The sequence below is a fragment of the Filobasidium floriforme genome, assembly GCF_021052385.1.
Source record: "Filobasidium floriforme strain CBS 6241 chromosome Unknown HD553scaffold_10, whole genome shotgun sequence".
Taxonomy (NCBI): Eukaryota; Fungi; Basidiomycota; class Tremellomycetes; order Filobasidiales; family Filobasidiaceae; genus Filobasidium; species Filobasidium floriforme.
The window spans coordinates 268630-289792 of NW_025763631.1; the positions used below are offsets into that span (position 1 = coordinate 268630).

At 53.1% G+C, this 21163-nt stretch overlaps 6 protein-coding genes across 6 annotated transcripts; 4 read left to right on the forward strand and 2 right to left on the reverse strand.

The window, feature by feature from the left end:
* The first annotated feature begins 1267 nt into the window (after window positions 1-1267).
* HD553DRAFT_23672 (uncharacterized protein) lies at window positions 1268-3682 on the forward strand. The gene is made up of 9 exons (XM_046177313.1): window positions 1268-1466; window positions 1625-1796; window positions 1934-2069; window positions 2216-2371; window positions 2464-2519; window positions 2594-2645; window positions 2720-2807; window positions 2877-2919; window positions 2991-3682. Exons 1-9 carry the CDS (start codon window positions 1384-1386, stop codon window positions 3531-3533), a joined length of 1329 nt encoding a protein of 442 aa, XP_046036810.1. The 5' UTR covers window positions 1268-1383; the 3' UTR covers window positions 3534-3682.
* A 436-nt stretch (window positions 3683-4118) lies between these two features.
* On the forward strand, window positions 4119-5660 carry HD553DRAFT_310789 (aspartic peptidase domain-containing protein). The gene is made up of 8 exons (XM_046179872.1): window positions 4119-4271; window positions 4329-4501; window positions 4556-4644; window positions 4714-4947; window positions 5021-5098; window positions 5172-5216; window positions 5278-5367; window positions 5432-5660. The coding sequence occupies exons 1-8, from the start codon at window positions 4128-4130 to the stop codon at window positions 5557-5559; spliced, it is 981 nt and encodes a 326-aa protein (XP_046036811.1). The 5' UTR covers window positions 4119-4127; the 3' UTR covers window positions 5560-5660.
* Window positions 5661-5834: 174 nt separating this feature from the next.
* On the reverse strand, window positions 5835-7938 carry HD553DRAFT_323785 (activator of Hsp90 ATPase; the record flags this gene model as incomplete). Its single annotated transcript, XM_046181439.1, has 10 exons — window positions 5835-6090; window positions 6173-6251; window positions 6319-6372; window positions 6459-6585; window positions 6669-7034; window positions 7125-7213; window positions 7322-7365; window positions 7438-7547; window positions 7694-7744; window positions 7888-7938. The coding sequence occupies 10 exons, from the start codon at window positions 7936-7938 to the stop codon at window positions 5835-5837; spliced, it is 1227 nt and encodes a 408-aa protein (XP_046036812.1).
* A 2945-nt stretch (window positions 7939-10883) lies between these two features.
* On the forward strand, window positions 10884-13789 carry HD553DRAFT_23852 (kinase-like domain-containing protein; the record flags this gene model as incomplete). The annotated part of the gene is made up of 14 exons (XM_046177314.1): window positions 10884-10906; window positions 10978-11073; window positions 11138-11225; window positions 11278-11508; window positions 11579-11639; window positions 11701-11820; window positions 11880-12047; window positions 12101-12202; window positions 12265-12388; window positions 12449-12716; window positions 12770-12963; window positions 13026-13218; window positions 13278-13498; window positions 13566-13789. Coding segments are annotated over 14 exons (1971 nt in total), but the record flags the coding sequence as incomplete, so codon positions are not given.
* HD553DRAFT_341836 (uncharacterized protein) lies at window positions 13779-15406 on the reverse strand (the record flags this gene model as incomplete). The annotated part of the gene is made up of 5 exons (XM_046182675.1): window positions 13779-13896; window positions 13971-14129; window positions 14206-14537; window positions 14630-15090; window positions 15265-15406. The coding sequence occupies 5 exons, from the start codon at window positions 15404-15406 to the stop codon at window positions 13779-13781; spliced, it is 1212 nt and encodes a 403-aa protein (XP_046036814.1).
* A 2241-nt stretch (window positions 15407-17647) lies between these two features.
* On the forward strand, window positions 17648-20510 carry HD553DRAFT_310800 (uncharacterized protein). Its single transcript, XM_046179873.1, has 9 exons — window positions 17648-18769; window positions 18832-19070; window positions 19143-19186; window positions 19250-19322; window positions 19384-19689; window positions 19759-19826; window positions 19886-19992; window positions 20052-20197; window positions 20259-20510. The coding sequence occupies exons 1-9, from the start codon at window positions 17862-17864 to the stop codon at window positions 20297-20299; spliced, it is 1932 nt and encodes a 643-aa protein (XP_046036815.1). The 5' UTR covers window positions 17648-17861; the 3' UTR covers window positions 20300-20510.
* The last annotated feature ends 653 nt before the right edge of the window (window positions 20511-21163 follow it).

The following is a 21163-nucleotide window of genomic DNA, read 5'->3' on the forward strand; positions in this document are numbered from 1 at the left end:
CTAGAGTCAACGAACCCTCTTGATCTCACTCCCTGGGTCTTACACCCCTCACACCTCTCAATCCCGGTCAAGCCACCTTCAAGCTGGCCTTGGTCCTGTCAACGGTCCATCCGATCAATCTGGTACCTCCGCTTCATGACAACCTCTCCCTCTCGCGGTATCCTTGATGCACACGTATTACACGAAACAGCGGGTCTACAGTACGATGAAACGGGACCTCTGGCCTCTGGCCTCTGACCGTGATCTCTGGATCAAAACGCGTCGAACCGGGTGAGGCGTCTTCGCAAGCCACCATTACGTAATGTCTCTCCCCTCCCTCTACGCTTCCCCCCGCCTCGCAATCCGGTGCCGGTGTATCGATGCCGAAGGGGGGGGGGAGGGAGGTAACCCTTACGTCACTTCGGCCATCGCGTTCGAGAAGCGAGACATTTTCTGGCTCTTTTGTCCCCCTCGGCACGCGACTCGCACTCGCGAGGGAATTGTAAACACGAGGATCGTCACTCCATCAACACGATCTCCTTGGCTTCCCTTCTGTCTGGAAAATCATACTCCTCTTCTCCCAGATCATCCTTCATCCCTTCACCTTCTCGGTCCCTCTCCTCCCCCAACTTCTGTTGTCTCTTTGCGCTGGTCGCTACTCTGAGTTATCTTCGAGCCTTGACGGCCTTTTTCGATACGCGATTCTATTTCATCAAATTCTGCAAGCGAAAAAAGACAAGAACGAGAATAGCTGGGATTGTCTTCGTGGTGTTTCCGAACAGGTGAGCCGGAGTGTCCAGATCGAGATGGGAATGTGGAGGTTTTCGTCAGGGCATAGAGGACGGGAAGGAATGAGATGGCCAAAGGACGGCGACCGTGCGTCACGGGGTTGATGATGATGGTTGATTACGGGGTAGAGATGAAACGCGTTTCGAGTCTTGTCGAGTCGAAACAAGGGGCTCAAAGGGCGATTGGAGAGAGGGTCCCGCCTCCACACAATGCGGTGTAAACAAACAAAAGGAGGGTGGGGGGGATGATGACCTCCAGTTGACCGTATCCGACCTTTTCATCCCAAAGACTGACTGACCTCATCTCGTTTTCTTTCTTGTTGCTTCTCCTTCACCTCGGCCTGGTTGTTGTTCTCGACTCGACGTCGATTCTCGACAGACATCACACACACACACGCACAACACACACTCCTTCCAACATTTTTCACTCGTTGATCGAGTCGACAACCGTACAACCGTACTCCTTTCGCCTTTCACTTTCCAGCCCCCAACCTCCAGATCATCTTGCTCGACTTGGATTTCCCTGGCGGAAACAACATCGATCGAGTTGAATTTGAGCAACACCGTTCGAATATCGTGACATATCACTCTCGTTGCCAGATAGAAATAAGAAGCAATGGTTTCTCTGTCGATCTCCACCCTCAGCGCGCTCGTCCTGGCTCTGGTAGTCAAGGATACGGCCGCTCATATCGTCCTTTGGTGAGCCTCCGTCGAAGAAAGACAATCAAAGCTCAAGAAGAACGCTCACACGCTATCTCCTTACTTCCTTTCGCCTGAACCTTCTCTCGCAACTCCCAATTTGAACTCCCTTCCATCTTATGACGACGACGACCACGACGGCCCGTATCGATTGACAGGCACGACGCCATGTTCGGCTGGGACCAGTACAATATCAACCAGAACGACGCGGTCACCCCGTTGGCGGATATGACGTTTGACGAATGGTGGTTCCACGGGTACAAGGATAAGAAGCCTGCCGAGGGGAAGTTCATCGAGTTGCCCGTCGGAGGGGTCTTCAAGGGGGAGGTGGTGAGTCGGCTCGCTCGGTCGTACTCGTTCTATTGGCTCGGACACCGTACTACGAACTCGGTTGAACTGTGGCTAACTTGGCTCTTGATCCCTTTCGTTTCGTCCTCTCTCCTTTGATCTTGCGGTAATCTCTGCAGGCCTGTAACAAGGCGCAGACGACCTGGAATCCCGAGATCACCGATGAATCCCAGTTGGACGAGTTTGCTTGTCATGACGTCGGGCCGATGCATACGACCGATGCCAAGGGGAGCGAGAACCCTACGAACGTTAAAGGTACGTTTTGTGCAACTTCGCTTTCTTCTCTTTTTAGATGAGTTGCGTCCTCCTGAATCGTAGCTAACGTTTTGACCCACACATACATCCCTTTACATCCCGTTATGCCATACCGTTCCGCCTTTTCTCCCGCTGCACCTCGACAGGCTGCGGACTAGCCATCGCCTACACTTCGGACGAGAACACCGTCAAACCCTCCGATTTTACCGTCTTTAGCGTGGACCACGCCTGTCCATGGAAACGACGGGTGGATTTCCCGGTCCCTGCGGATCTGCCCGCTTGTCCCGAGGGAGGATGTCTTTGTGAGTAGAAGGGATGGGCGCGTTGGCTAGTCTATTGGGGTCATCGTCATCGGGTTACTGATGTGATCGTTGTTGTCGCCGGGGTGGGACAGGTTCTTGGGGATGGGTCCATTCGCCAGAGAGCGGATCTGAGCAGATGTACCATACCGTGAGCATCAACACAATCGCCCTTTTCCCTTCAGCGCTTCGTTTACTAATAGTGCGACGATGCTGTGTTGCTAGGTCTACCGATGCAAAGTCACCGGAGCTACCGAGACCCGCGCTCTTCCGGCTCGTAAGTCAGAGAGACCAAAGCATCAAACGACTTCCACTTGTACCACCGGCTGATCGTTTTGAATTGATTATTAGCTTTGACTGCCAACAAGTGCGACTACCCGTCCGACACCGCCAACTGCACCGTCGGTGGGAAACAGCCTCATTATTGGTTGCAGAAGGAGTGAGTCGCCTGTGGCGACAGGTGCGGTACTACGGACGGCTTGAACTGATGGTTATTGTTATATTGCAGGGGCAACAACAACTTTCAAGATTACTACGATCCTCCTTACTACGTACGTCATCCCGAATCTACGTCTTGCGCTCCTCGTGTGCTGACGATATGTGTTGATTCGTGCCTGCGCAGAACGAGAAGTACGGTTTCATGCAAGGAGCCCAGACGGACTTGTTTGCCGGTATCGCTCCTTCTCGTCCGACCGTCGTGGCCGAGAGTTCTGTCGTCCCGACAAGCACTGTGGCGACGGTTGTCAGCTCGAGCGAGGTCCCTAGCGCCCAGCCGACTTTGGTTGTCGAGAGCAGCACCACGGATGTTGCTTCGTCCGCATCGACTTCGGCAAGTGTCGTATTGTCAACCTCGTCGACGTCGTCGTCATCCATCGCCAATTCTTCCTCGGGCGCCGCTCCGACGTCGGTAGTGTCGTCTTCGTCTTCGGCTCAGGCTTCTACCTCGGCTTCTAGCTCGTCGGCACCTGCTACTACAACCAAGTCGACGGGCAAGACCTGCAAGCGAACTCTACACAACAACGTAGTCCGTCAAGCTCGACGACACACGCGGGCAGCAAGGGTGGCAGCTACGGTAGAGAGCGTTCGTCAGAGAGACGTCCTGCTCGACCGACAGAGGTTGTTGGCGGAAGGGCTGGCTATCATGGCCAGGAGCAAGCTCGTCTAGAGTTCAAGTAAGGGGTTCGACAGGTTCTTTTGAGGGTACTTTGTAGCTGGATTACAAACTCGATATATAATAAAGGTGGGATACGGTACAAATCATTCCGGGTTTCATCTGTGCCCGCGTCTCAAGTGTTTACCGCGTTTCATCGCGCGTAGCTCAAAGGAAGGGATTTTGGGCGGCTGGAGGTATTTATACGGATGATAATCTTCAGTCGCAAGCAGTCTCGTGAAGCAAGACTACTCCCCCCTATTCGGCGTACCCCTCTCCTAACCCTCTTCCATTCCCCCCTCTTCGCCTCCGATGTTCCACATCGCCCTTTTCCTACTGACCCTTTCTACTGTCGCTCATGGATCGCCATTCTTGCGCAAAAGAGATGGTCTGAAGGCGATACCCCTCGAGCGCTTGGGTTCGGTTCAAGACCTTTCAGTCAAGACCGTCGAACAATCCACCCGTCACTCTGTCGAAAGGCTACACCGCAGCCTCGACAACTATGAACGAAATACCGGCGCTCCCTTGTCTCACGCAGGGAGTATCGCTGAGCGCTCCTTGTTGCGGAAGCGTGCTGTCTACTCGGACATACACGAGGATCTCGAGCCTATGTCCAACGGTGCATGGTGGTCGGGCAAGATCGATGTAGGTTCGCCTGGATACACCAGAGTCAATGTGCTCTTGGACACGGGATCTACCGACGTTTGGCTGGTGTCTGCCTCATGCAGCAAGAATTGCGGAACTGCGCCCAAGGTGAGTCAGTCTGTTATGTCGTCATTGAGCGATTGCCTGATTATAGTGTATCGCCAGTACATAGCACCGGCGGGTGTCCAAAGTGAAGGTACTTTGAACTTGACGTACCACGACGATTCTCATGTGTTTGGGAAAGTCTATCGGGATACTATTCGAGTTGGTGATCTCCAGGTCGAGAACGTGGCGGTCGGCGCGGCGGATATAGTCCATGATATGAAGGATATCGAGGGGTGAGTTGCAATTTCTCGCTCATCCCGGCATCAAGCTGAACATGCCGCCAACAGGATCTTTGGCTTAGCTTTCCCTGCGATTTCTACATTCAAAGCCGATCCTTATAGCCAAAAGAAAGGTCAAACTTATGTATCTTTCTACGGTAAGCGCGATCGGAACATGCGTGCAACTGACTTCGTCGCGTTGAATACGATTGGATTTGATGCTCCAGATACCATGCTGCAGCAAGGTTTAGTTCACGGAAAATTCAGCTTCTCTTATACCGGTGACGTTGGCGAATTTTACCTCGACGGATGGAATCAGGAGATCTCGGATGGCAACTTTACCTGGCTAGATTTGGATCTGGCCGAGGATGAAGCTCCAGGTCTGTGGAAGATCAAGGCAGATGCCATCAAGCTGGATGACTCAGATGTACTCCTGGAGCAGAGGATGATCGTGGATACCGGCAAGTTATGGACATCGATGCCCAAATTACTGAACAAGGAGGTCTAACTCGATCGCCCCTGCACATGTTACAGGAACGAATTATATGCTCGGCCCGATGAACGCTGTCGAACAATTTTACCAGTGTGTCAAAGGAGCCAAGCCATTGAACAGTGAGTCAGAACTTTATTCGACCAGATAAAGGGCTTCATAAGCCACAAGTTCACCTCTTTCGCCTTCGGTCAGACGGTTTTTGGCAGATCCCTTGCGATACACCAGACGTAGCTTTCAGTAAGCGATCGGTTCAGATTTACTGGATCACCTCGCTGACAATGATGACAATCCCTGGCAGCGTTTGACGGTAAAGACTTTGTCATTACCGGATCCGTCTTTGTGAAGTGCGCTCCTGGCGGTTATCAGCTAGACGAGGGCTACTGCGTTGGCAAGTCCAGACGCGATCCGTACTCTGCATGACCTTCTCGCTGAACACTTTGTCGTGGCCGCAGGCATGTTCAAGGGAGATCCTGGTCTTAGCTTCTGGATCCTGGGTCAGTTTGCGATGCAAAACTGGTACACGACCTTTGACTACAAGGATCAGCGGGTCGGCTTCTCCTCGTTGAAAACGACTACCTAGACGATGATGGCACGAGGAAAATCCTTGTTATGCAATTTTATCTAAAATGTTGATAAGCAACCAGACAAACAGGAAAGACATCTAGAGTACGGTCGCGAGTCTGGTGAAGAATGGGTCAGATCAGCATATCGATCAGGACGTCGCGCCTTGGTCAAAGAAGAGAGAAAGGGGGTATAAATCTCGTTCGATCTGGTTCATAGGGTCTCGCTGCTAGGGGATACGAGCGGAGATCACTAGCTCGAGGCTTTCTTCTTTTCCTTCATTTCGTTGCGTGTTTACTGTCGAAAGCTCCCCCAGACGATCCCTATGAACCCGACGATCGATCCCGCCACAAGGCTGTACGTGACCACGTCTCCCCACCCGACCGCGTTGACGCTGCTCGAACTGGCTGTCGTGCGCTTCTTTCGTTTGGCCTTTTCCTTTGGCTTGGTAGCGGAACGGGCGGTCGACGAGGAGGATGAGGACGTCTGGGGGACGTCCTGGATGATACGAGAAACGGTAGGAGAAGTCACTAACCCGATCTGCTTGAACCTGTCGTACAGAACCGTGCGAAAACCCGGATGATCAGTTGTTGTTTCAGATCGGTCATGCGTGCAGGCATATCCGAACTTACCCGTTCACGTAATAACCTTCAAGAGCGCCGCGTAATGTCTCTTCTTGACCCTTGGGCACACCTGCGAGGCTCCATTTGACTGCGAAGAGCGGACGTCGTATTCAGATCAGCTTCGGATGGGGACTGTCTCCGTTACTCGCACTCACCCAAAGTCGAATCGCTACCCTGGTCAAAAGTGGTCGTCATCGTCGCGTGGTGTTCTGCATCGCCGGAAAAGAAACAATCCCATCGATCAGCATCAGCCCCTCTCGCATCGTCACGTTGACTTCGAACGAGCGACACTCACCGGAAGGCCAGTTCGGACTCCTCAATTGCCACGACTGCACGAGCTTCTGACCCGGTTCGGCAGAGATGATCTTTCCCCGAATATTTCCTCCGAACATCTCGAATTCCGAACCGACCTGTGCCGAGATCTAGCTCGGACAAAGCGACATCACAGAACGGATCAGTTTCAAGGCCGAAATCACAAGAACGAGAATCACGCCGGACGACTCACCTTGGCAGGCGACCGAGTCCACATGGGCACCCTCTTCTCGTCGGTCAAGAACAACCACATGTCCTCGGCACTAGCCGCCAACCGGCTCTCGACCTCTACGCTGCTCGTACCCCCAACGAGCGACTTCTTCTCTTCCACCACGGGCTTCTTTGCTTGCGTGGATTGGGCCTCGGGTTCGGCCTCGACGGTGATATCCTGAGGGGTCGCGCTCCCACTCCCCGAACCCGATGGAGTTGTGGTCGTGGGCTGACCGTGCTTCTCGACGAGGACTTTGGGGAATGAGTCGAATTTGGCCGCGAGGATAGGAGGGAAGTTGGACCGGAGGAACGTGCGGAAGGCGTCGTCTTTGATGAGCGAGAATTCGTACTACCGTCCGCACGATGCACACGAGTCGTCGACAAGTCAGCCGTCTTCTGCCTGCCTTTAACACGATTAGTGAGCCAACCTAAGGCTCACCTCGTACTTGCTATGCCCATCGATCATCTCGTGCGAAACCTCTGGGACGGTCACTTTTCCCTCGATCTCGTCGCCCGCCGCGGTCTTTCCTGTTGCGCACGGCAAAATGAAAGACGAGAGATGTTCAGCTTTCGATCCTTGCGAGAGAAGATATCCAAGAAGAAAAGAGGATAATTGAGGAGGAAGTGGGAACTGACCTTTCCAGGACATGACGATCTTGCAATCATAGATCGTCAAGATTCTACAGTACAATGCAGTGTCTGACTGAGCCGCCTGCTCCTGAAACCTCTGATCTGGACGACAAGTGACTCACTTTCCCTTCCTCTGCCCCAGATCTACATCCCCCTCGACCTCGTCTACGGTAGTGATCTCTGCCGAATGTCCTTCGTTTTCGATCGAGAGACCTGGGAGGTTTGATTTGAACTGTCGGTTGAAGGTTATCGTGATGCGAGTGCGATTGAAGAGCATATCGGAAGAGGAATACGGAGTGGGTAGGCAAGGTAAGATGATGGGAGGTAAGCGCTCCTTTCAGTACATCCAGCACGAGTGAGAACGTGTGCGAGACGCACCCATTGAGCTGCCCAGGGGTAACAGTTCTTGTTCCTCCAGTGGTACGTCGCCTATATCCCAGGTGAGACGTCGTCGACATATCGAAAATGGAAATTTCATAAAGGGGAGCAAGTCCAAGTCAGTTTACGCAGGTATGACGAATCTACCCTGCCGACGATAGAGCTGGCTGTTGAAAGGGAGAGAGGGGGCTTACCTGGAACGGCGTGAGGGTGGTCGGGCCGGATACGATCTGGTCGGAAGGCATGGTTGCGTGTGGTTGTCTTTGGTGTGGGATGTTGGTGATGGTATGTCCAGGTTGTTACGGTTGAATGCTAACAAGTTCGAGGTCGATCAACCAACTTCGAGCTGGTCGCGACGGTCGAGGTTTCTAGAATCTCGTGGGAGTGTGATACAGGTTTGCTATCCGCGGTGCGCCATACAAAGATCAAGTTTGATTCCGATGACGTTTCACTTCTACCCCCTTTTGATGATTTATACTGCCGGCCATCAAGATCCCTTTGATCAACAATTTTGATCAAGATTTTCGGATCCGAGGTCGCCGTCTCCTCCGAGTACAGTAAGATAGACCTGTTATTGTATGTCTCCCTTCTCCGGCGTCCAACCATGGCCAACCATGCGTTAATCATGGTGATTGTGCCATGACGACGTGGCATGTTTGCACCGCCGACCGCGGATCCGAAGATCGTCTGCTGGATGGTATCCGGCGGCAGCTGATCAGGTCACAACAACAACGAGGGAGGAAGGGGTCCTTTGAGAGAATCAGTTCTCGCTTAGACGAGAAGGAAAGGGTGAGGAAGGGGAGAAGGGGCAGATGTGGAGCCGCGGAGCCGGATGAGGTGAAGCGACGGCCGGCGCTCAAGATGGCAAACATCAAACAGTCGATGCTGAACAGTCGATATCCAACGACATCTGTCTGCATATCTGGACTGTTTGTGTATCATCGACTCAGGTAACACCCCGCATACGGACAGGTGAAAGAAGACTTCCGGGTCTTGTGGAACGAGCAAGAACCGACCATGCTTCCCTCGCCATCGCCGTCCTCGCCCACCCAGCCTCTTCCCATACCCATACTCGAACGCCAACCAACTCCATCCAACCCACTCGTGGCGCAAGTCCCCGTCGTATCCTCAGGTCCGGATTCTCCTGCTGCGACTATCTCTCCACTCGCTGAAGCTGCACGGAACGATATCGAGGTCGAAACACCTCCGTCTGCTGCGAATGGAGTTGGACTTGGAGTCGGTACTGGGGCTGGTAGTCTTGGTAGTGGTAATGATGGGGCAGGAAGGAAACGGTCGGCATCCTTCACCAGCCTCTTAAACCGGCTCAGAGGATCTTCAGCGAGTGAGACCGAGAAGGTACCTCTTAAAGCGGATAGCATCCTCGAGGAAGATCATACTAATACTTCTAAACAAGAGGAAGATCGGGACAATCTGGACGACAAGGCTCATTCGGGTTCGGGACATCCTAGCTCCCCCGATCCTTTGGTCGAGAGCCTGGGTGTTCGAGGAAGATCGACCGCATCCGGATCTGTTAGTACATCTGGAACCAAGCCAAAGGTCTCCATCTTCGGGTTCAATAGCTCCAGTAAGAGCCCTAAAGGCAAAGAAGCGAAGGTAGCGGGCAACGTAGAAGGTGCAGGTGGAAAGCCGAAGAGGAAGACACCGGGGTTGTGGATACAGAAGGTCTTGAAGAGCTCGGGCTCTGGATCTCTATCCGGAACGAGTGACAGTATAGCTGGGAGCTCAGGCTCGGCTGGAACACAACCTCCAGAACAAGGAACGCCACAAGGAACCACTACCAGCTCGATTATGACATCCACCTCGACTTCAAAACCACCCTCCGAGACTGTCCACAACGTAGCCTCGGGTTTATCTACCATGATGTCCTCGACCCTCACCCCACTCTCTGTCCCACCTCCTGCTGAGCCGCTCTTTCCTCAGCCCGATCCGACCTTCATCTCTCCTTCCCATGACCTCGACTTTGATCGCCAAGCCACCCTCCAGCGGGTTCGAAAACGATACGAGATCCTCTGCCACATCGGACTCGCTGTCAACCTGACCACAACGATTGGCCAAGCGGCAGGTGGAGACCTCGTTGGACAATGTTTCGTCGCCGTACAGTCCATGTGGGGGATGATCCAACGGGTCGGGTTGGTAGAGACCAGCGCATGGAGATTGGCAGAGCGGTGTATCGAGCTGTTGATTGCTGTTGATGGATGTGTCAAGGGGATCAACGAGGATGGGCATTCGATCGGGGTGGAGATGCAGGCGAGTCTGATCAACTTGACCGGGTGAGCAGTAGGATCCAATTGAATACAGAGGAAAGGGACTTCATCTGACGCTTTTACACGGGTCGGCGGCTTCGATAGCACCCTGCAGCACGGAGCAGACCTGGTCAGGAAATTGGCAGAGCGCAACTTTCTCAAGATCTTCTTGCGATGCGACCAGATCAACGAAGGTATCCAGGACGTTACTGAACAGCTGGAAGATTGCGTCAAGGTGTTTCACGTGAGTTTCATTCTCGTGTGTTGCCTAAAATCCAGACTTAAGATCATGACGACATGACTTGAACGCCGTGCGAACAGCTTCAGACGGCGTTGAACTCCGAGCGGTGGAGGATCCAATCCGAAGCGGACAGGAAACGGGATATGGATATCTTGCTTGCCAAGATCGAAGAGGCGTCCGAGAACGACGAGAAAATGTGGGTCGTCCATGATCGGCTTACATGCTGTAAATTATTGAAAGAGACTGCTCGCTGTTCCGATCATGATAGGCTCAAAGTGTTGCAGGTAAAAAGTAGGTGCCAGATGGATGGTTTGGCTCGTCCGAGAGGGATGGCTGATCGTTCGCTATAATTGTCCTAGGTGACGATATCCAGGAATCGATCAAGACGATCCAACGAACTCTAGATGCTGTCTTCGCGCTCCAAGGCAATAACGGGAACGCACATCCTACCCACCAGGCACCCAACTCGACTCGACCCAGCTCTAGCGCATCTTCAGTCCAGCTGCGCCTGTCCACGGTGTCTCTGTTAGCTGACAAAATTACGACAGGCGATCCTTATCATGCGTCTCCAACTTCCGTACATCCGGTGGCGTTGGGCGCGGTAGCTCCCAGTCGATCGCGCACGCCGGCGAATCACGGCAAGCGGTACCGCGATGAAGCTATCGCTACACCGATGGTCAGGCAACACGTTCATTTCCTGAGAAGAGGGTATGTTGAGCGATACTATCAGCGCGTAGAGAAATCTTGACACTCACTGAAGACCTATCCGTGCGGTACAGATATGACGTACTCTGTCGGAGAAGCGCTAGTTCGCTCGATGGCTTGCCGAATTGGACCATCACGCGGCTGGAGATCAGTCGGGACGAACAGGTGGCGTAAGGGTTCACTCTGACATAAATATTCAACTGAAGCACCGCTTGACCGACTCAACTGTTACAGGTATGGGAATTATAGTACCGTCTGGCGAGGGACGTGGCAAGGTCAGATCGTTGCAATCAAGGAGCTTAACGCGTTGACCGACAAAGACGTAAGCATGGTTTGGCTGGAGAAAGGCCGCTAGCTGATTCCTTAACGATCAGCTTTTCTTGAGGGAGGTCGAGATTTGGAAACCGTTGAGACATGAGAACATCCTGGAGCTTTGGGGAGCGAGCTATAGCCGTCCGTTCTTTCTGGTGTCTCCCTATATGCTGAACGCCAACCTGCTCAGCTTCTTGCGCTCGGAAGTTGGTGCTGACGCGCACAAGATCCGATTGATGCTGGGTATCGCGGACGGCATGAGTTATCTACATAGCCGTGATGTTTGCCACGGAGTAAGTACCATACCCATGATAGAGGTCTCCCAGATTAGAAACTCATACCTTGTTGACTCACGCCATCCAGGACCTCAAAGCGAAGAACGTGTTGATATCCAACAACCATGTACCGATGATATGCGATTTCGGTCAGTTGTCGCACTCAAATTCCTCGAATCCGCTTCGACAAACTGACATGCTTCCTCACAGGTCTTTCTGAGCTCAAGATGGACATCGAGCGCAAGTCGACTGTAAAGCCCACGGGTGGGACCTTGCGGTGGACGGCCCCAGAGGTTCTTCTCGGGCAACGAATCTCGTTCGCTTCGGACGGTAAGTGTGACGCAAACACATTATATTTCCTTCGACTAAGTAGGGACAAAAAATTACAGTCTTCGCTTTTGCCATCACGATCTGCGAGATGCTTGCCCCGAACGATATCCCGTACGGTTACGTCAACTCGCAGACCGTTCGCGCGATGGTTCTCAACGGCGAGAGGTGTCAAATCCCGGCCACCGCTCCCCAGATCAAGGCGTTGGTGATGAAGTGCTGGGAGCATAGTATGTCGTAGCTAGTATCGTTAGTGGCAGAGACTGAATGCTTTGTTTCTTAGAGCCGGCGGATCGACCGTCCTTCGAAAATCTAAGCCCGACAATCGAAGAGCTCTTGCCAAATGGCGACCGACGCCACACCGTATCGACGGTTGAAGGACGAGGTATGATGATGCTCCGTTCGAGCTCTTGAATATCGCTGACCAATCAGTACCACGGCTCACAGACTCGGACATTACGTCACTAGAGAGTCGAGACACTCAAGACACTCGTACAAGCTACCAGACCGCTGGAGAGGAAAGCGACCTGGAAGATGATGAGGATGACCAAGCTGGACCCGAGGAGCAGTAGTAAGCACGAATCGCAAGGAGATGGCGAACCGCGCTTGCGCTGATCTAGCTTGTCAACAGCTTGATATCGCCTCAAAATATCTCTCTTCCGCTGGAGGATGACGAAGAATCCCTCTTGAGCGAGAGCAGCAGTCCGTCTGAACCTTCTGTCGAGGATATCGATGCAATCGAGAATGACAAGCTTGAAAAGCTGGCTCGCAGCTACCGTCACCACCTCACTCACGCTTTCGATGACCGCTTCCGCGAGCCATTATGGCAGCCTACCGCTTGCGAGATTGGCGACATTGGATACTTGACATCATCAGGAGCATTTCACACGCTTTTCAACGTGAGTCTCGCTCAGCCCCGACGGAAGCATCAGCTGACGATAGAGGATGATAGGCGAAGCAAGGGCCGCCAGCGAACATCTGTCTGCCCCTTCCCATTCCTACCTTACAAGACCCACCCACTGGATCTGGTCTGACCGAGAAGACCGTCTCCATGCGCAATGCCGCTCTCAGAGCCATCGACAGCGTGACGTCGCTTACCAACAGTGTCATCCGATTCGTCTCTCGCCAGAACGGCCAGGTCGAGGCGTGAGTTGCGCTCAATCATTGAAGTTTGCGCCTAGACACGCTGACAAGCGCGACTTTCATAGCGAAAGAGACATCGAGTGGACTTATAGCGTCCCGCTGTCCGCCTTGGCTCAGCCGAAACGAGCCGGTCTAGTCATTTACGAGGGCAAATATGTCTTCTTGAACGATAGAGAGCCGGCGAGGGAGTATCTCAAAGTCAATGCCGAAGCCATCCCGGCGGCCTATGGTGATCAGCATCGTATCAAGAAGGAGGACGCAAGTGTCTATCCCAGTGAAAGAATAGAGAGCGTAGCTGATATCGGTCGTTCCCACAGATCATCATCATCGTTGGAGGGTTATTCTCCACCGAATGGGCGCTGATGATGGCCAGTCGAGACTATGGCAGCACGATCAACTTCAACGTGCACAAACAGCGTCCTAACGGCGAACCCTGGGGAACCTGGTCGATCGTCCAAGACAGCAGGAAACGTCTCGAAACCAACGATGAGGCCAACGCGCCACAAACGCGGTTTGTCACCAAGGTTTCCAAGTCGAGGCAAGTCGCCGTGTAGCAAAATCGCCTTGAATAAAGCCGGCTGATTTGCGCTGCGACTCGTTTTCAGCGACACTCCCCAAGCGGTCTTGTTGGCGAGACTGAAGTTTCCGACATCCGGTATCAACCGAGACGTGCCCACCCTGCACTGATATGAACGGCACAAACGCCGCTGTTTCGATATACCCCGCTCGTAAAGGAACCTATGCCACTGCTCTATACATATATGATTAGGATTGAACGCATCTACGAACCCTCAGCCTATTCTCATTCTACGGGATTCTCAACCTCCGTGCAACGTCGAGATGAAGACGACCTCGTCACCGTCTTCCAATCGGTAATCCAACTCTCCTTCGAGCTCCCAGTCGGTATCATTGACGAGCACCAAGATTCCCGGGCGTCTGAGTAGTATGTCACATGTATCAGGTGTACTAGCTCAATAACCGTGAGGAAGCAGATGTCTCGCCCGACTTACACTCCCTCGCCATCCCCAAACATCTCCACCCGCTCGCTCAGCAAGTTGTCCTTCATCCACTTGATCAAGTAGCGTATCGTTACCGGAGCGTCCTCGATCGTCTTGGGCAATTTGACCGAGTGTTTCGGCTTGGACGAGAACAAGAGGTGCAGACCGCCGCTGCGAGGTTCGGTCGTACAGAACAGATGCGAAGATCAGTCAAGGGTGTCGAATAAGAGGTGGAACATTTGCTCACCCAAATTCAAGCTTGATCTCGATCTCTTCTTGTTTCTCCTTATTACCCACGCTCAACCCTTCGACCCCGTTGCTAACCTCCTCTACCTTGTCATCCCCCTTACTCTCCTTGACCTCCCCATCGCGCGGTACCTCCAATTCCCTAGCATCCGCCCACTTGGCCCATTCCTTCCTCCCCAGACTCCTCAAAGCTACCCTGACGTCCTCGTTGATATCCTCGATCAACTTCTCTTTGGAGACGTAGTTCAGTTCCGGGCGGACGTAGCCGAGGAGGACGACCGAGAGCGGGTGGGCGTAGAAGGACGTGGGGAATTGGTGCATGATGTGGACTTCCTACGAGGTCCCAACCAAAAAAAGGCAGATGGATTTGGTTTCAGCTACAAATTAGGACAAGAGATTGAGCGGAGATCCAGGAGAGCGCTTACGGCGGTCATCTCCTTGTTCCCGTAATAAGGATTATACCCCACGCTCATGACCATCGGCCAGACTTTATAATCCTCTTCTCCCAAGGCCGGCTGTTCTCCCTTGTCATCTCCGTCTCCACCTCCATTCTCAGTGCCGGTACTGGCACTGGCTTTGTCAGAAGAAATAGTCGAAGGCCGGTCGTTCTCCTCGCCTTCCACCTGCGATCGAGGGTACGCCGCGGTCTTCCCCGGAAGACTTTCGATGGCCTGTACGCTCAGACCTTTCGATCCATCGCTGGAGTTCCCGTTCTTCGGGATTGCCTCGGCAGTTGAGTTCGAGTTCGACTCCGGGTTTGGTGTCTGGTCGGTTGTGGACGACGATGACGACGATGAGGGTATCGGATGGAGCCTGGCGAACCCAAAGTAGATGCCTGTAGATGAGAGTTGTTCGAGAGGAGCGATGGATGATCGAGGTAGGTTTGCTGCGAGGGATTAGGGTGGAGAGATAGCGTTGAAGATAGTTCAAGGGTTATACCAACGTGGTAGATGATCCAAAAGAGTTTCGAAACGGAATGAAATGGTATACAAGGTGTAAAGATCCAAAGATCAGCTCCATCCGCATTACTGCTTCCTCCACAATCCGACACGGGACTCACCAGTCGGGATCCCCAACTCCTTACTCCCCCTCCCGAACCCCCTCTCAACGACCCCGAACATCTTGATAGGGTAAGGCGGTTCGGGGCCGGATTCGGTTCCTATGATGGACGGTCGTGCGGGTTGTTGGGTTTCCGAAGACATGTTCGTTGATGAAAGTGTTCTTTTCTGTTCTGTTAGAGAAGAGTTGGGAGGTGCGAGCTGAGATGTGAGACAAGGGGCAGGGGGTGTATAGATTGGAGCTTTGGAGAGATCGAGGTTGTCCTAGGTTGTATTCGTCGCAAATGATCGATGAGTTATGAGTTATGGGTGGTTTTACAAGAGCAAGAAGCAAGAAGCAAGAAGCAAGAAGCAAGAAGCAAGAAGGCAACTCGCAACTCGCCAAAGTTCAAAGCAAGAAGATCCGGTCAGGCCAAACGCGGCATGCCGGCCCTAGGCAAAGAAAAAGAAATGGCTCAAGCCGCAAACGAGAGGAAGGGCTCACCGAGGTCGACGATTCTGACTGTCGACCACCTGCGGCGGGGTGGAATTCTTTGGCAATTGAAAATCTCCAACGCTGTACTTTGGCTCAAAGCGTTGTGGATTGCAGGGCGTATAGCGATATTGCTAACCGACATTCGAGCATCCTCTGGCCATGCAGCTTTCGACTCGGTATCTTACGAATCTCTCTGTGCGCGCGCGCGAGCGAGCTCACGTCCCGACCGAAATATCTTCTGTTTTGCGAGGAGGGGATGCGATTTCGGTTCGTCGAGTCGAGTTCCGTTTGGTCACGAGCCAAGGGGCGGCCGGTCTAAAGTGTGTGGCAGGGAGTGGGAGGGTGAGAAAGGAGAAAAGGCGAGAGTGCCAAGGGGTGACGAGGCTACGAAAGGCGAGCAGGAAGGACCTCGATACACAACCACCTCTTTGAGTTACTGAATCTCGACAAACCTGATAAGTACGAGGCTTTCGCGCGGATAGCGAGCAACTAAGCATTTCCCTTGTAACGAGGTGTAAGTCCTCTTTCTTCGGTAGATCGAGAGGTATGTCGTCGACCGTATCTTTCGAATATACGCAACGAAAAAGCCGACATCATCACAACATCCTTTCCCACATCATCATCGACCAACCCCCCTCTTAGATCCTGATGGACCGACAACAGCAATCGTATCCACCCATCAACATCAACCACAACATCCGACTACCTTCTCCACCTAGACCTCATCAGACGGGCACGTCACCTACCTCGACGTTGCGCGAAAACACGTCCGGATCGTCATCACGGTATTCGAACGTCGTCGAGGTCGTAGGTTCGGCGGAAGCAGATTCGGAAAGTCGACACAACTCTGAAAGTCGACATCATCTTCGAGCTATCAGCCCCATGGCGACCGTCAACAACGATACCGACATTGCCAATAGAGATCTAGCCACTAATAGCCATGACAAGGACTACGACACGGAATCTGGCTCACGGTTCGGGTTGAATCCCAAGTCGAGCACGAATCTCTCCCCGCCCGCGATACCACAACCTCGACAACAACGACAACAACAACGACCACGAGCCCGATTCCACATCCCAGCATATGGCAGTGGTAGCCGTATCAAGGATAAAGTATCCTCTTCCATGTTTATACCCTCGCCCGAGAAAGAAGGACAAGGCCAAGAACAAGGGCAAAGACAAGGTTCTCACTCGCAGCTCTCACCGCGACGTACTCCTATATCTACATCCACGCCTGTATCTCCTCATCGTTTCGGACAACCCAGTCATCTCTCCTCGAACACGAGCATTGACAATATCAAATTCTCGCCCACCTCGAATGGAAACGGGAATCATAACGGGAAGACAGGGATTAACGGGAATGAGAGGAGGACTTCGAACGTCCACGCGTTGACGGACTTGTTAGACCCTGAACCTATTCCTATTGCTGGGGCCGAAGCATCAGACTCAAGAGGAGTGACGCCACTAACAGGACAGACGGACTTGAACTACTTGAACACAAAACCAAAGAAGTCAAATTTGGCTATGATGATGGACGTCGTCGATCTGGAGACGGATGAAGTTAGCGTTGCGGGACCGAGCAAGGGTGCAGAAGTGCCAGGGGAGGTGGGTAGGAAGAATGGGGGAGTGAGATGGGGAGAGGACTTGGATACGCCAGTTGGAGTTACAACGGGGCAGGAAGGAGAGGGCGGAACGGACCATACCGACGGACAAGACGGACAAGAGGGAGAGGAAGATGATGAGGATGAGGAGGATGAGGATGACGACGATGAAGAGGATGGTGATGCAGACGAGGAGGAACAGGTCGACGGCGATATTGCCGAGAACGCCGAGGAAGATGATGAGGGCGAGAACGATGACGACGATGATGAGGAAGATGAAGAAGAAGACGAGGACGACGACGAGGAGGAAGAAGATGATGACAAGTCGGTCGATCTGTCTGATGACGAGCCCGTCTTTCTCTCTTCTCGTAAACCGTTGACATTGAATCAGCTCCTCTCCGGGACTGACGAGCGGGTGAACGGCAATGGGGAGGCAGGATCCGTAAGGGTCAAGCAGGAGAGTCAGGAAGAAGTAGCCGCGAGGACGGGTCAGGGTCAGGAGGGCCAAGACCCGGATGCGCAAATGGTCATCCTCGACCTCCCTCCTCTAGGCTCTGCTGGGACGCCAAACGAGACCGGACTCGACCTGCCGAGGAGCGCGACGGTAGAGGCCATGCAGGTGGATGAGCAGGCGACGGTAGCTACCCAGGGATCGCTACTCGGTGCGGCTTCGGTGCAGGATTCGAGCTTGACCGATTTACCGGATTCGGTCCCGGCGAGCCTGAACAACCAAGTCGTGCAAACCACAACGACCGAGACGCCGGCTGCGGCGGTCAAGCCAAAGAAGAAACGTGCCGTCCTGACCACGTCGGTTGTAGCGCCTCCCGAGCCCGCCGCTCCGTTGCCCATGCAGACGGTCCGACTCGAATTCGATCTGAACAACCCGGCGAGCTTTCCCAAACCCGTTGGCAAGGAGAAACCGGGTAAGGCGTTGATCATCAATTTCAAGCAAGAGGCGATCGATCGCGGGGTGGTGGAAAAGGGATATTGGGAGGGTCTTTGGGGGTTGGGTCTGACGGCCGAGGGCGAGGGCGAGGGTAGCGACGGCGATATGGACATGGAGGAAAAGACGGACAAGAAGAAGCAAGGCAAGAAGAACGGATTATTGGGCCAAGTCCCCGAGCCAAAAGCGGGACCTGGGCCGTCTTCCTCGTTGGCCGCTCTGATGGCCGCCGTCGGGGACGCTCCGGACGACTCTGCTGAAGCTGAACGGCTCGCCGCCGAGTATCATAAGCATTACGAGGAGAGCGCGCCGGTGAAAAAGACCATACGGACCCGCAAGTCGAGAGATGCGGAATACGACGTCAGCGATCCGTTCGTCGACGATTCCGAGTTGATGGTGGACGAGCCGTTGTTTTACCAAGAGCCAAAGCGGGCCGGGTTTCATGTCGCGCTTGGGGATATCGAACTGTGCGGAGTGGTCGAGGATGAGTGAGTCGCATTTCACGATCGAGCGTTGGATCGGACTGACTGATTCGATATCTTTCTCGTAGACCGATCGTAAAACGCCGAAAGAAGCGGGTCGAGGGAGAAGAGACGGGTGGACCGGTCAAGAAACGCAAGACCAAGACGATTTTGGGAATGGGAATTCGACCGGGAATGCTCAACGCCGAGATCAGAAAGAACAGCTTGAATAACATAGTGGATGGCATGCCGGGATCGCCCGACGTCGTGGCCATCGAATCGAGGCAAGAGAGTCCTGAAATCCAGGTGCTGGAAAATACCAAAAAGGGTAAGTCCTATGAATGCCTAGAATCGTTCGTCCGCCTCCGATCTAACGCACGTCCGCGTCTCCTCGCTGTAGACACCCCCGCTGAGGCCTGGGTACCAAGACTATATGCTGGTCCAGTAAGCGATTTCGAAGTGTGTCAGTTGCCTGTCTGCTAAACATTGCATATGTCATATACGCAGGAGGAGGCGCTGGCAACGATGCCCGAAGCCATTCACGCCGAACTTCGTGAGCTCTGGCGGCAGGACACGCCGTGTGAGTCTTTTCCAAACGCCCGAACCCAGGGATACCGCTAAATTGTTTGATCGCCGAGTAGACCGTGAGACACAATATTACAAGAACAAAGAACGGAAAAAGGTATTTCCCCAAGACTTGGTCGCACCGTCCAAAGCTGTCGGTCACAAGGCCATCGACTTGCGCATCATGGACGACCCGTTCTTCGACGTGGTTGCGCCATACCATATCGGATACAATCGCTTCACCATGAAGAAATGGTTGTTGAATAACTGCAAGGATTATTTGGCGGTTTCCATTGCCAATCTGGAAGAAAAAATCTTGGCAGAGTTACAGATCGAGATCGACGTCCTCGCCGTCGACTACATGCAGGCTTTCGAGGAAGAGAGCAAGTATTGTCGTAGCTCGCTTTTACCGCTACTTCTTTGCTAATAAGTATCTGATCCCGGTCTCACAGTGAAAAAGGCAGCTGGAGAAACGACGATGGAAGTAGATCCGGTGACGGGGGAAACAACCGTGGTGCCAGTGAGCCGTATAGTATCAGGCTATTACGTACTTGTTGTTCATCCGTTACCCTTCTTCAGATCGTCTTACCACAGAAGAAATGGAGGTGGACGGCTAGGCTTCGCGAGCTGTTCGCGGCGGCGGTCGAAAATGTCGAATACGAGATCCATTACGTCACGAAAATCGCGTGAGTTCAAAGGTTGGTTGTCGGTATACTGCCCAGCTCATTGATCATTTCCTGCACAGCGAGGCACTGGAAGAGAAGAATAAAGACAAGCCCAAGAAAGTGATCCCGTTACCCAAAGGTCAAGCGATTCGTACCAGGCTCTATGGACGAGTCGTCGAGTTGTTCCCCGAGGGATGGATGACGACAGGGTTGTTGTCGCGAGAAAGTGAGTCAAGGTGGCGAAGACAGCACAACCGGGCTCGAACTGATGTATTCCGAATTACCAGTGAGCATGATGAAAGCGAAGAAGAAGCAAGTACAGGCCTGACGCTTGCAGCAGCGCCTAGATACCGACTGCCATGACCGTTGTCCTTGATGATACGCCGAGCGACAAACCATCGATACCTCGTCTACCGAGTTGTACAAGACAAGAAACTTGCATGTCACCAATCCGAAACAGATTGAATCTACTTGCTTTCAAGCAGCCAAGAAGCAGCAGTTGAGATGTATCGAATGTTCAAATTCTGACTCTCGGTGGCTTGACAAGAGTCTCGGAAAGGGATCCTCGTGTTGACCCTTCTTTCAAACAGATTCCAACCGCAAGTTGGGATCCTTAGAAGTGCTGTGCGTCCTCTCAGATGATAGCCATGTTCTCGCAAGTGTCGTCACAAGTTCAAGCAGCGAGAGGCTTTGAGACCGGTACTGCTACAATAATTGAGCACTACTGGTGCTCCCTTTATGGGGTCTCAAAGTTCTTGGTCATTGGGCGATTCGTTCGCGCGTAAGATGCCGTAAAATTACTTCCGGGTGACTCCGCGAATGGCTCAGCTTTGAGTACCCGCGGTTCATAAGTCAGTTCATTCGCGAGGTCACCCGGTTATGCTTTCCGGTAAAGTCGGTGAATCGGTCAATTCGAGAAATCGCGGACTTCACAGCATTTAATGTCCGTTGCATACTACTTTTGCTTCCTTCTGCTTCCGTCTCTCGTACAATCGCCTAAGTCGACCTCGAGAAGGTACCTTTGTCAAATCGAACACAACCTCGACCGTGTTAACCATACCGGATAGCCCTTCTTTGCCAAGAGATAGTAGCGACCATGCCCAACATATCCGAGAAGCAACGAGTTCTCACCCAGCTTCGCTCTCAGATCGACACAGCCTTTCAGTACTATGCCTTCCAGGATCTGAAGTAC

What these genes read in the sequence shown, in the direction of transcription:
- HD553DRAFT_23672 (XM_046177313.1), top strand. Translation starts at nt 1,384, where the DNA reads ATGGTTTCTCTGTCGATCTCCACCCTCAGCGCGCTCGTCCTGGCTCTG. An exon ending in GCCGCTCATATCGTCCTTTG is followed by an intron (nt 1,467 to 1,624) that starts GTGAGCCTCCGT and finishes ATCGATTGACAG; the next exon opens with GCACGACGCCATGTTCGGCT. An exon ending in ACTACGATCCTCCTTACTAC is followed by an intron (nt 2,920 to 2,990) that starts GTACGTCATCCC and finishes GTGCCTGCGCAG; the next exon opens with AACGAGAAGTACGGTTTCAT.
- HD553DRAFT_310789 (XM_046179872.1), top strand. Translation starts at nt 4,128, where the DNA reads ATGTCCAACGGTGCATGGTGGTCGGGCAAGATCGATGTAGGTTCGCCT. An exon ending in ATTGCGGAACTGCGCCCAAG is followed by an intron (nt 4,272 to 4,328) that starts GTGAGTCAGTCT and finishes GTGTATCGCCAG; the next exon opens with TACATAGCACCGGCGGGTGT. An exon ending in AGACGAGGGCTACTGCGTTG is followed by an intron (nt 5,368 to 5,431) that starts GCAAGTCCAGAC and finishes TCGTGGCCGCAG; the next exon opens with GCATGTTCAAGGGAGATCCT.
- HD553DRAFT_310800 (XM_046179873.1), top strand. Translation starts at nt 17,862, where the DNA reads ATGGTCATCCTCGACCTCCCTCCTCTAGGCTCTGCTGGGACGCCAAAC. An exon ending in GCAGGCTTTCGAGGAAGAGA is followed by an intron (nt 19,690 to 19,758) that starts GCAAGTATTGTC and finishes CCGGTCTCACAG; the next exon opens with TGAAAAAGGCAGCTGGAGAA. An exon ending in CATTACGTCACGAAAATCGC is followed by an intron (nt 19,993 to 20,051) that starts GTGAGTTCAAAG and finishes TTTCCTGCACAG; the next exon opens with CGAGGCACTGGAAGAGAAGA.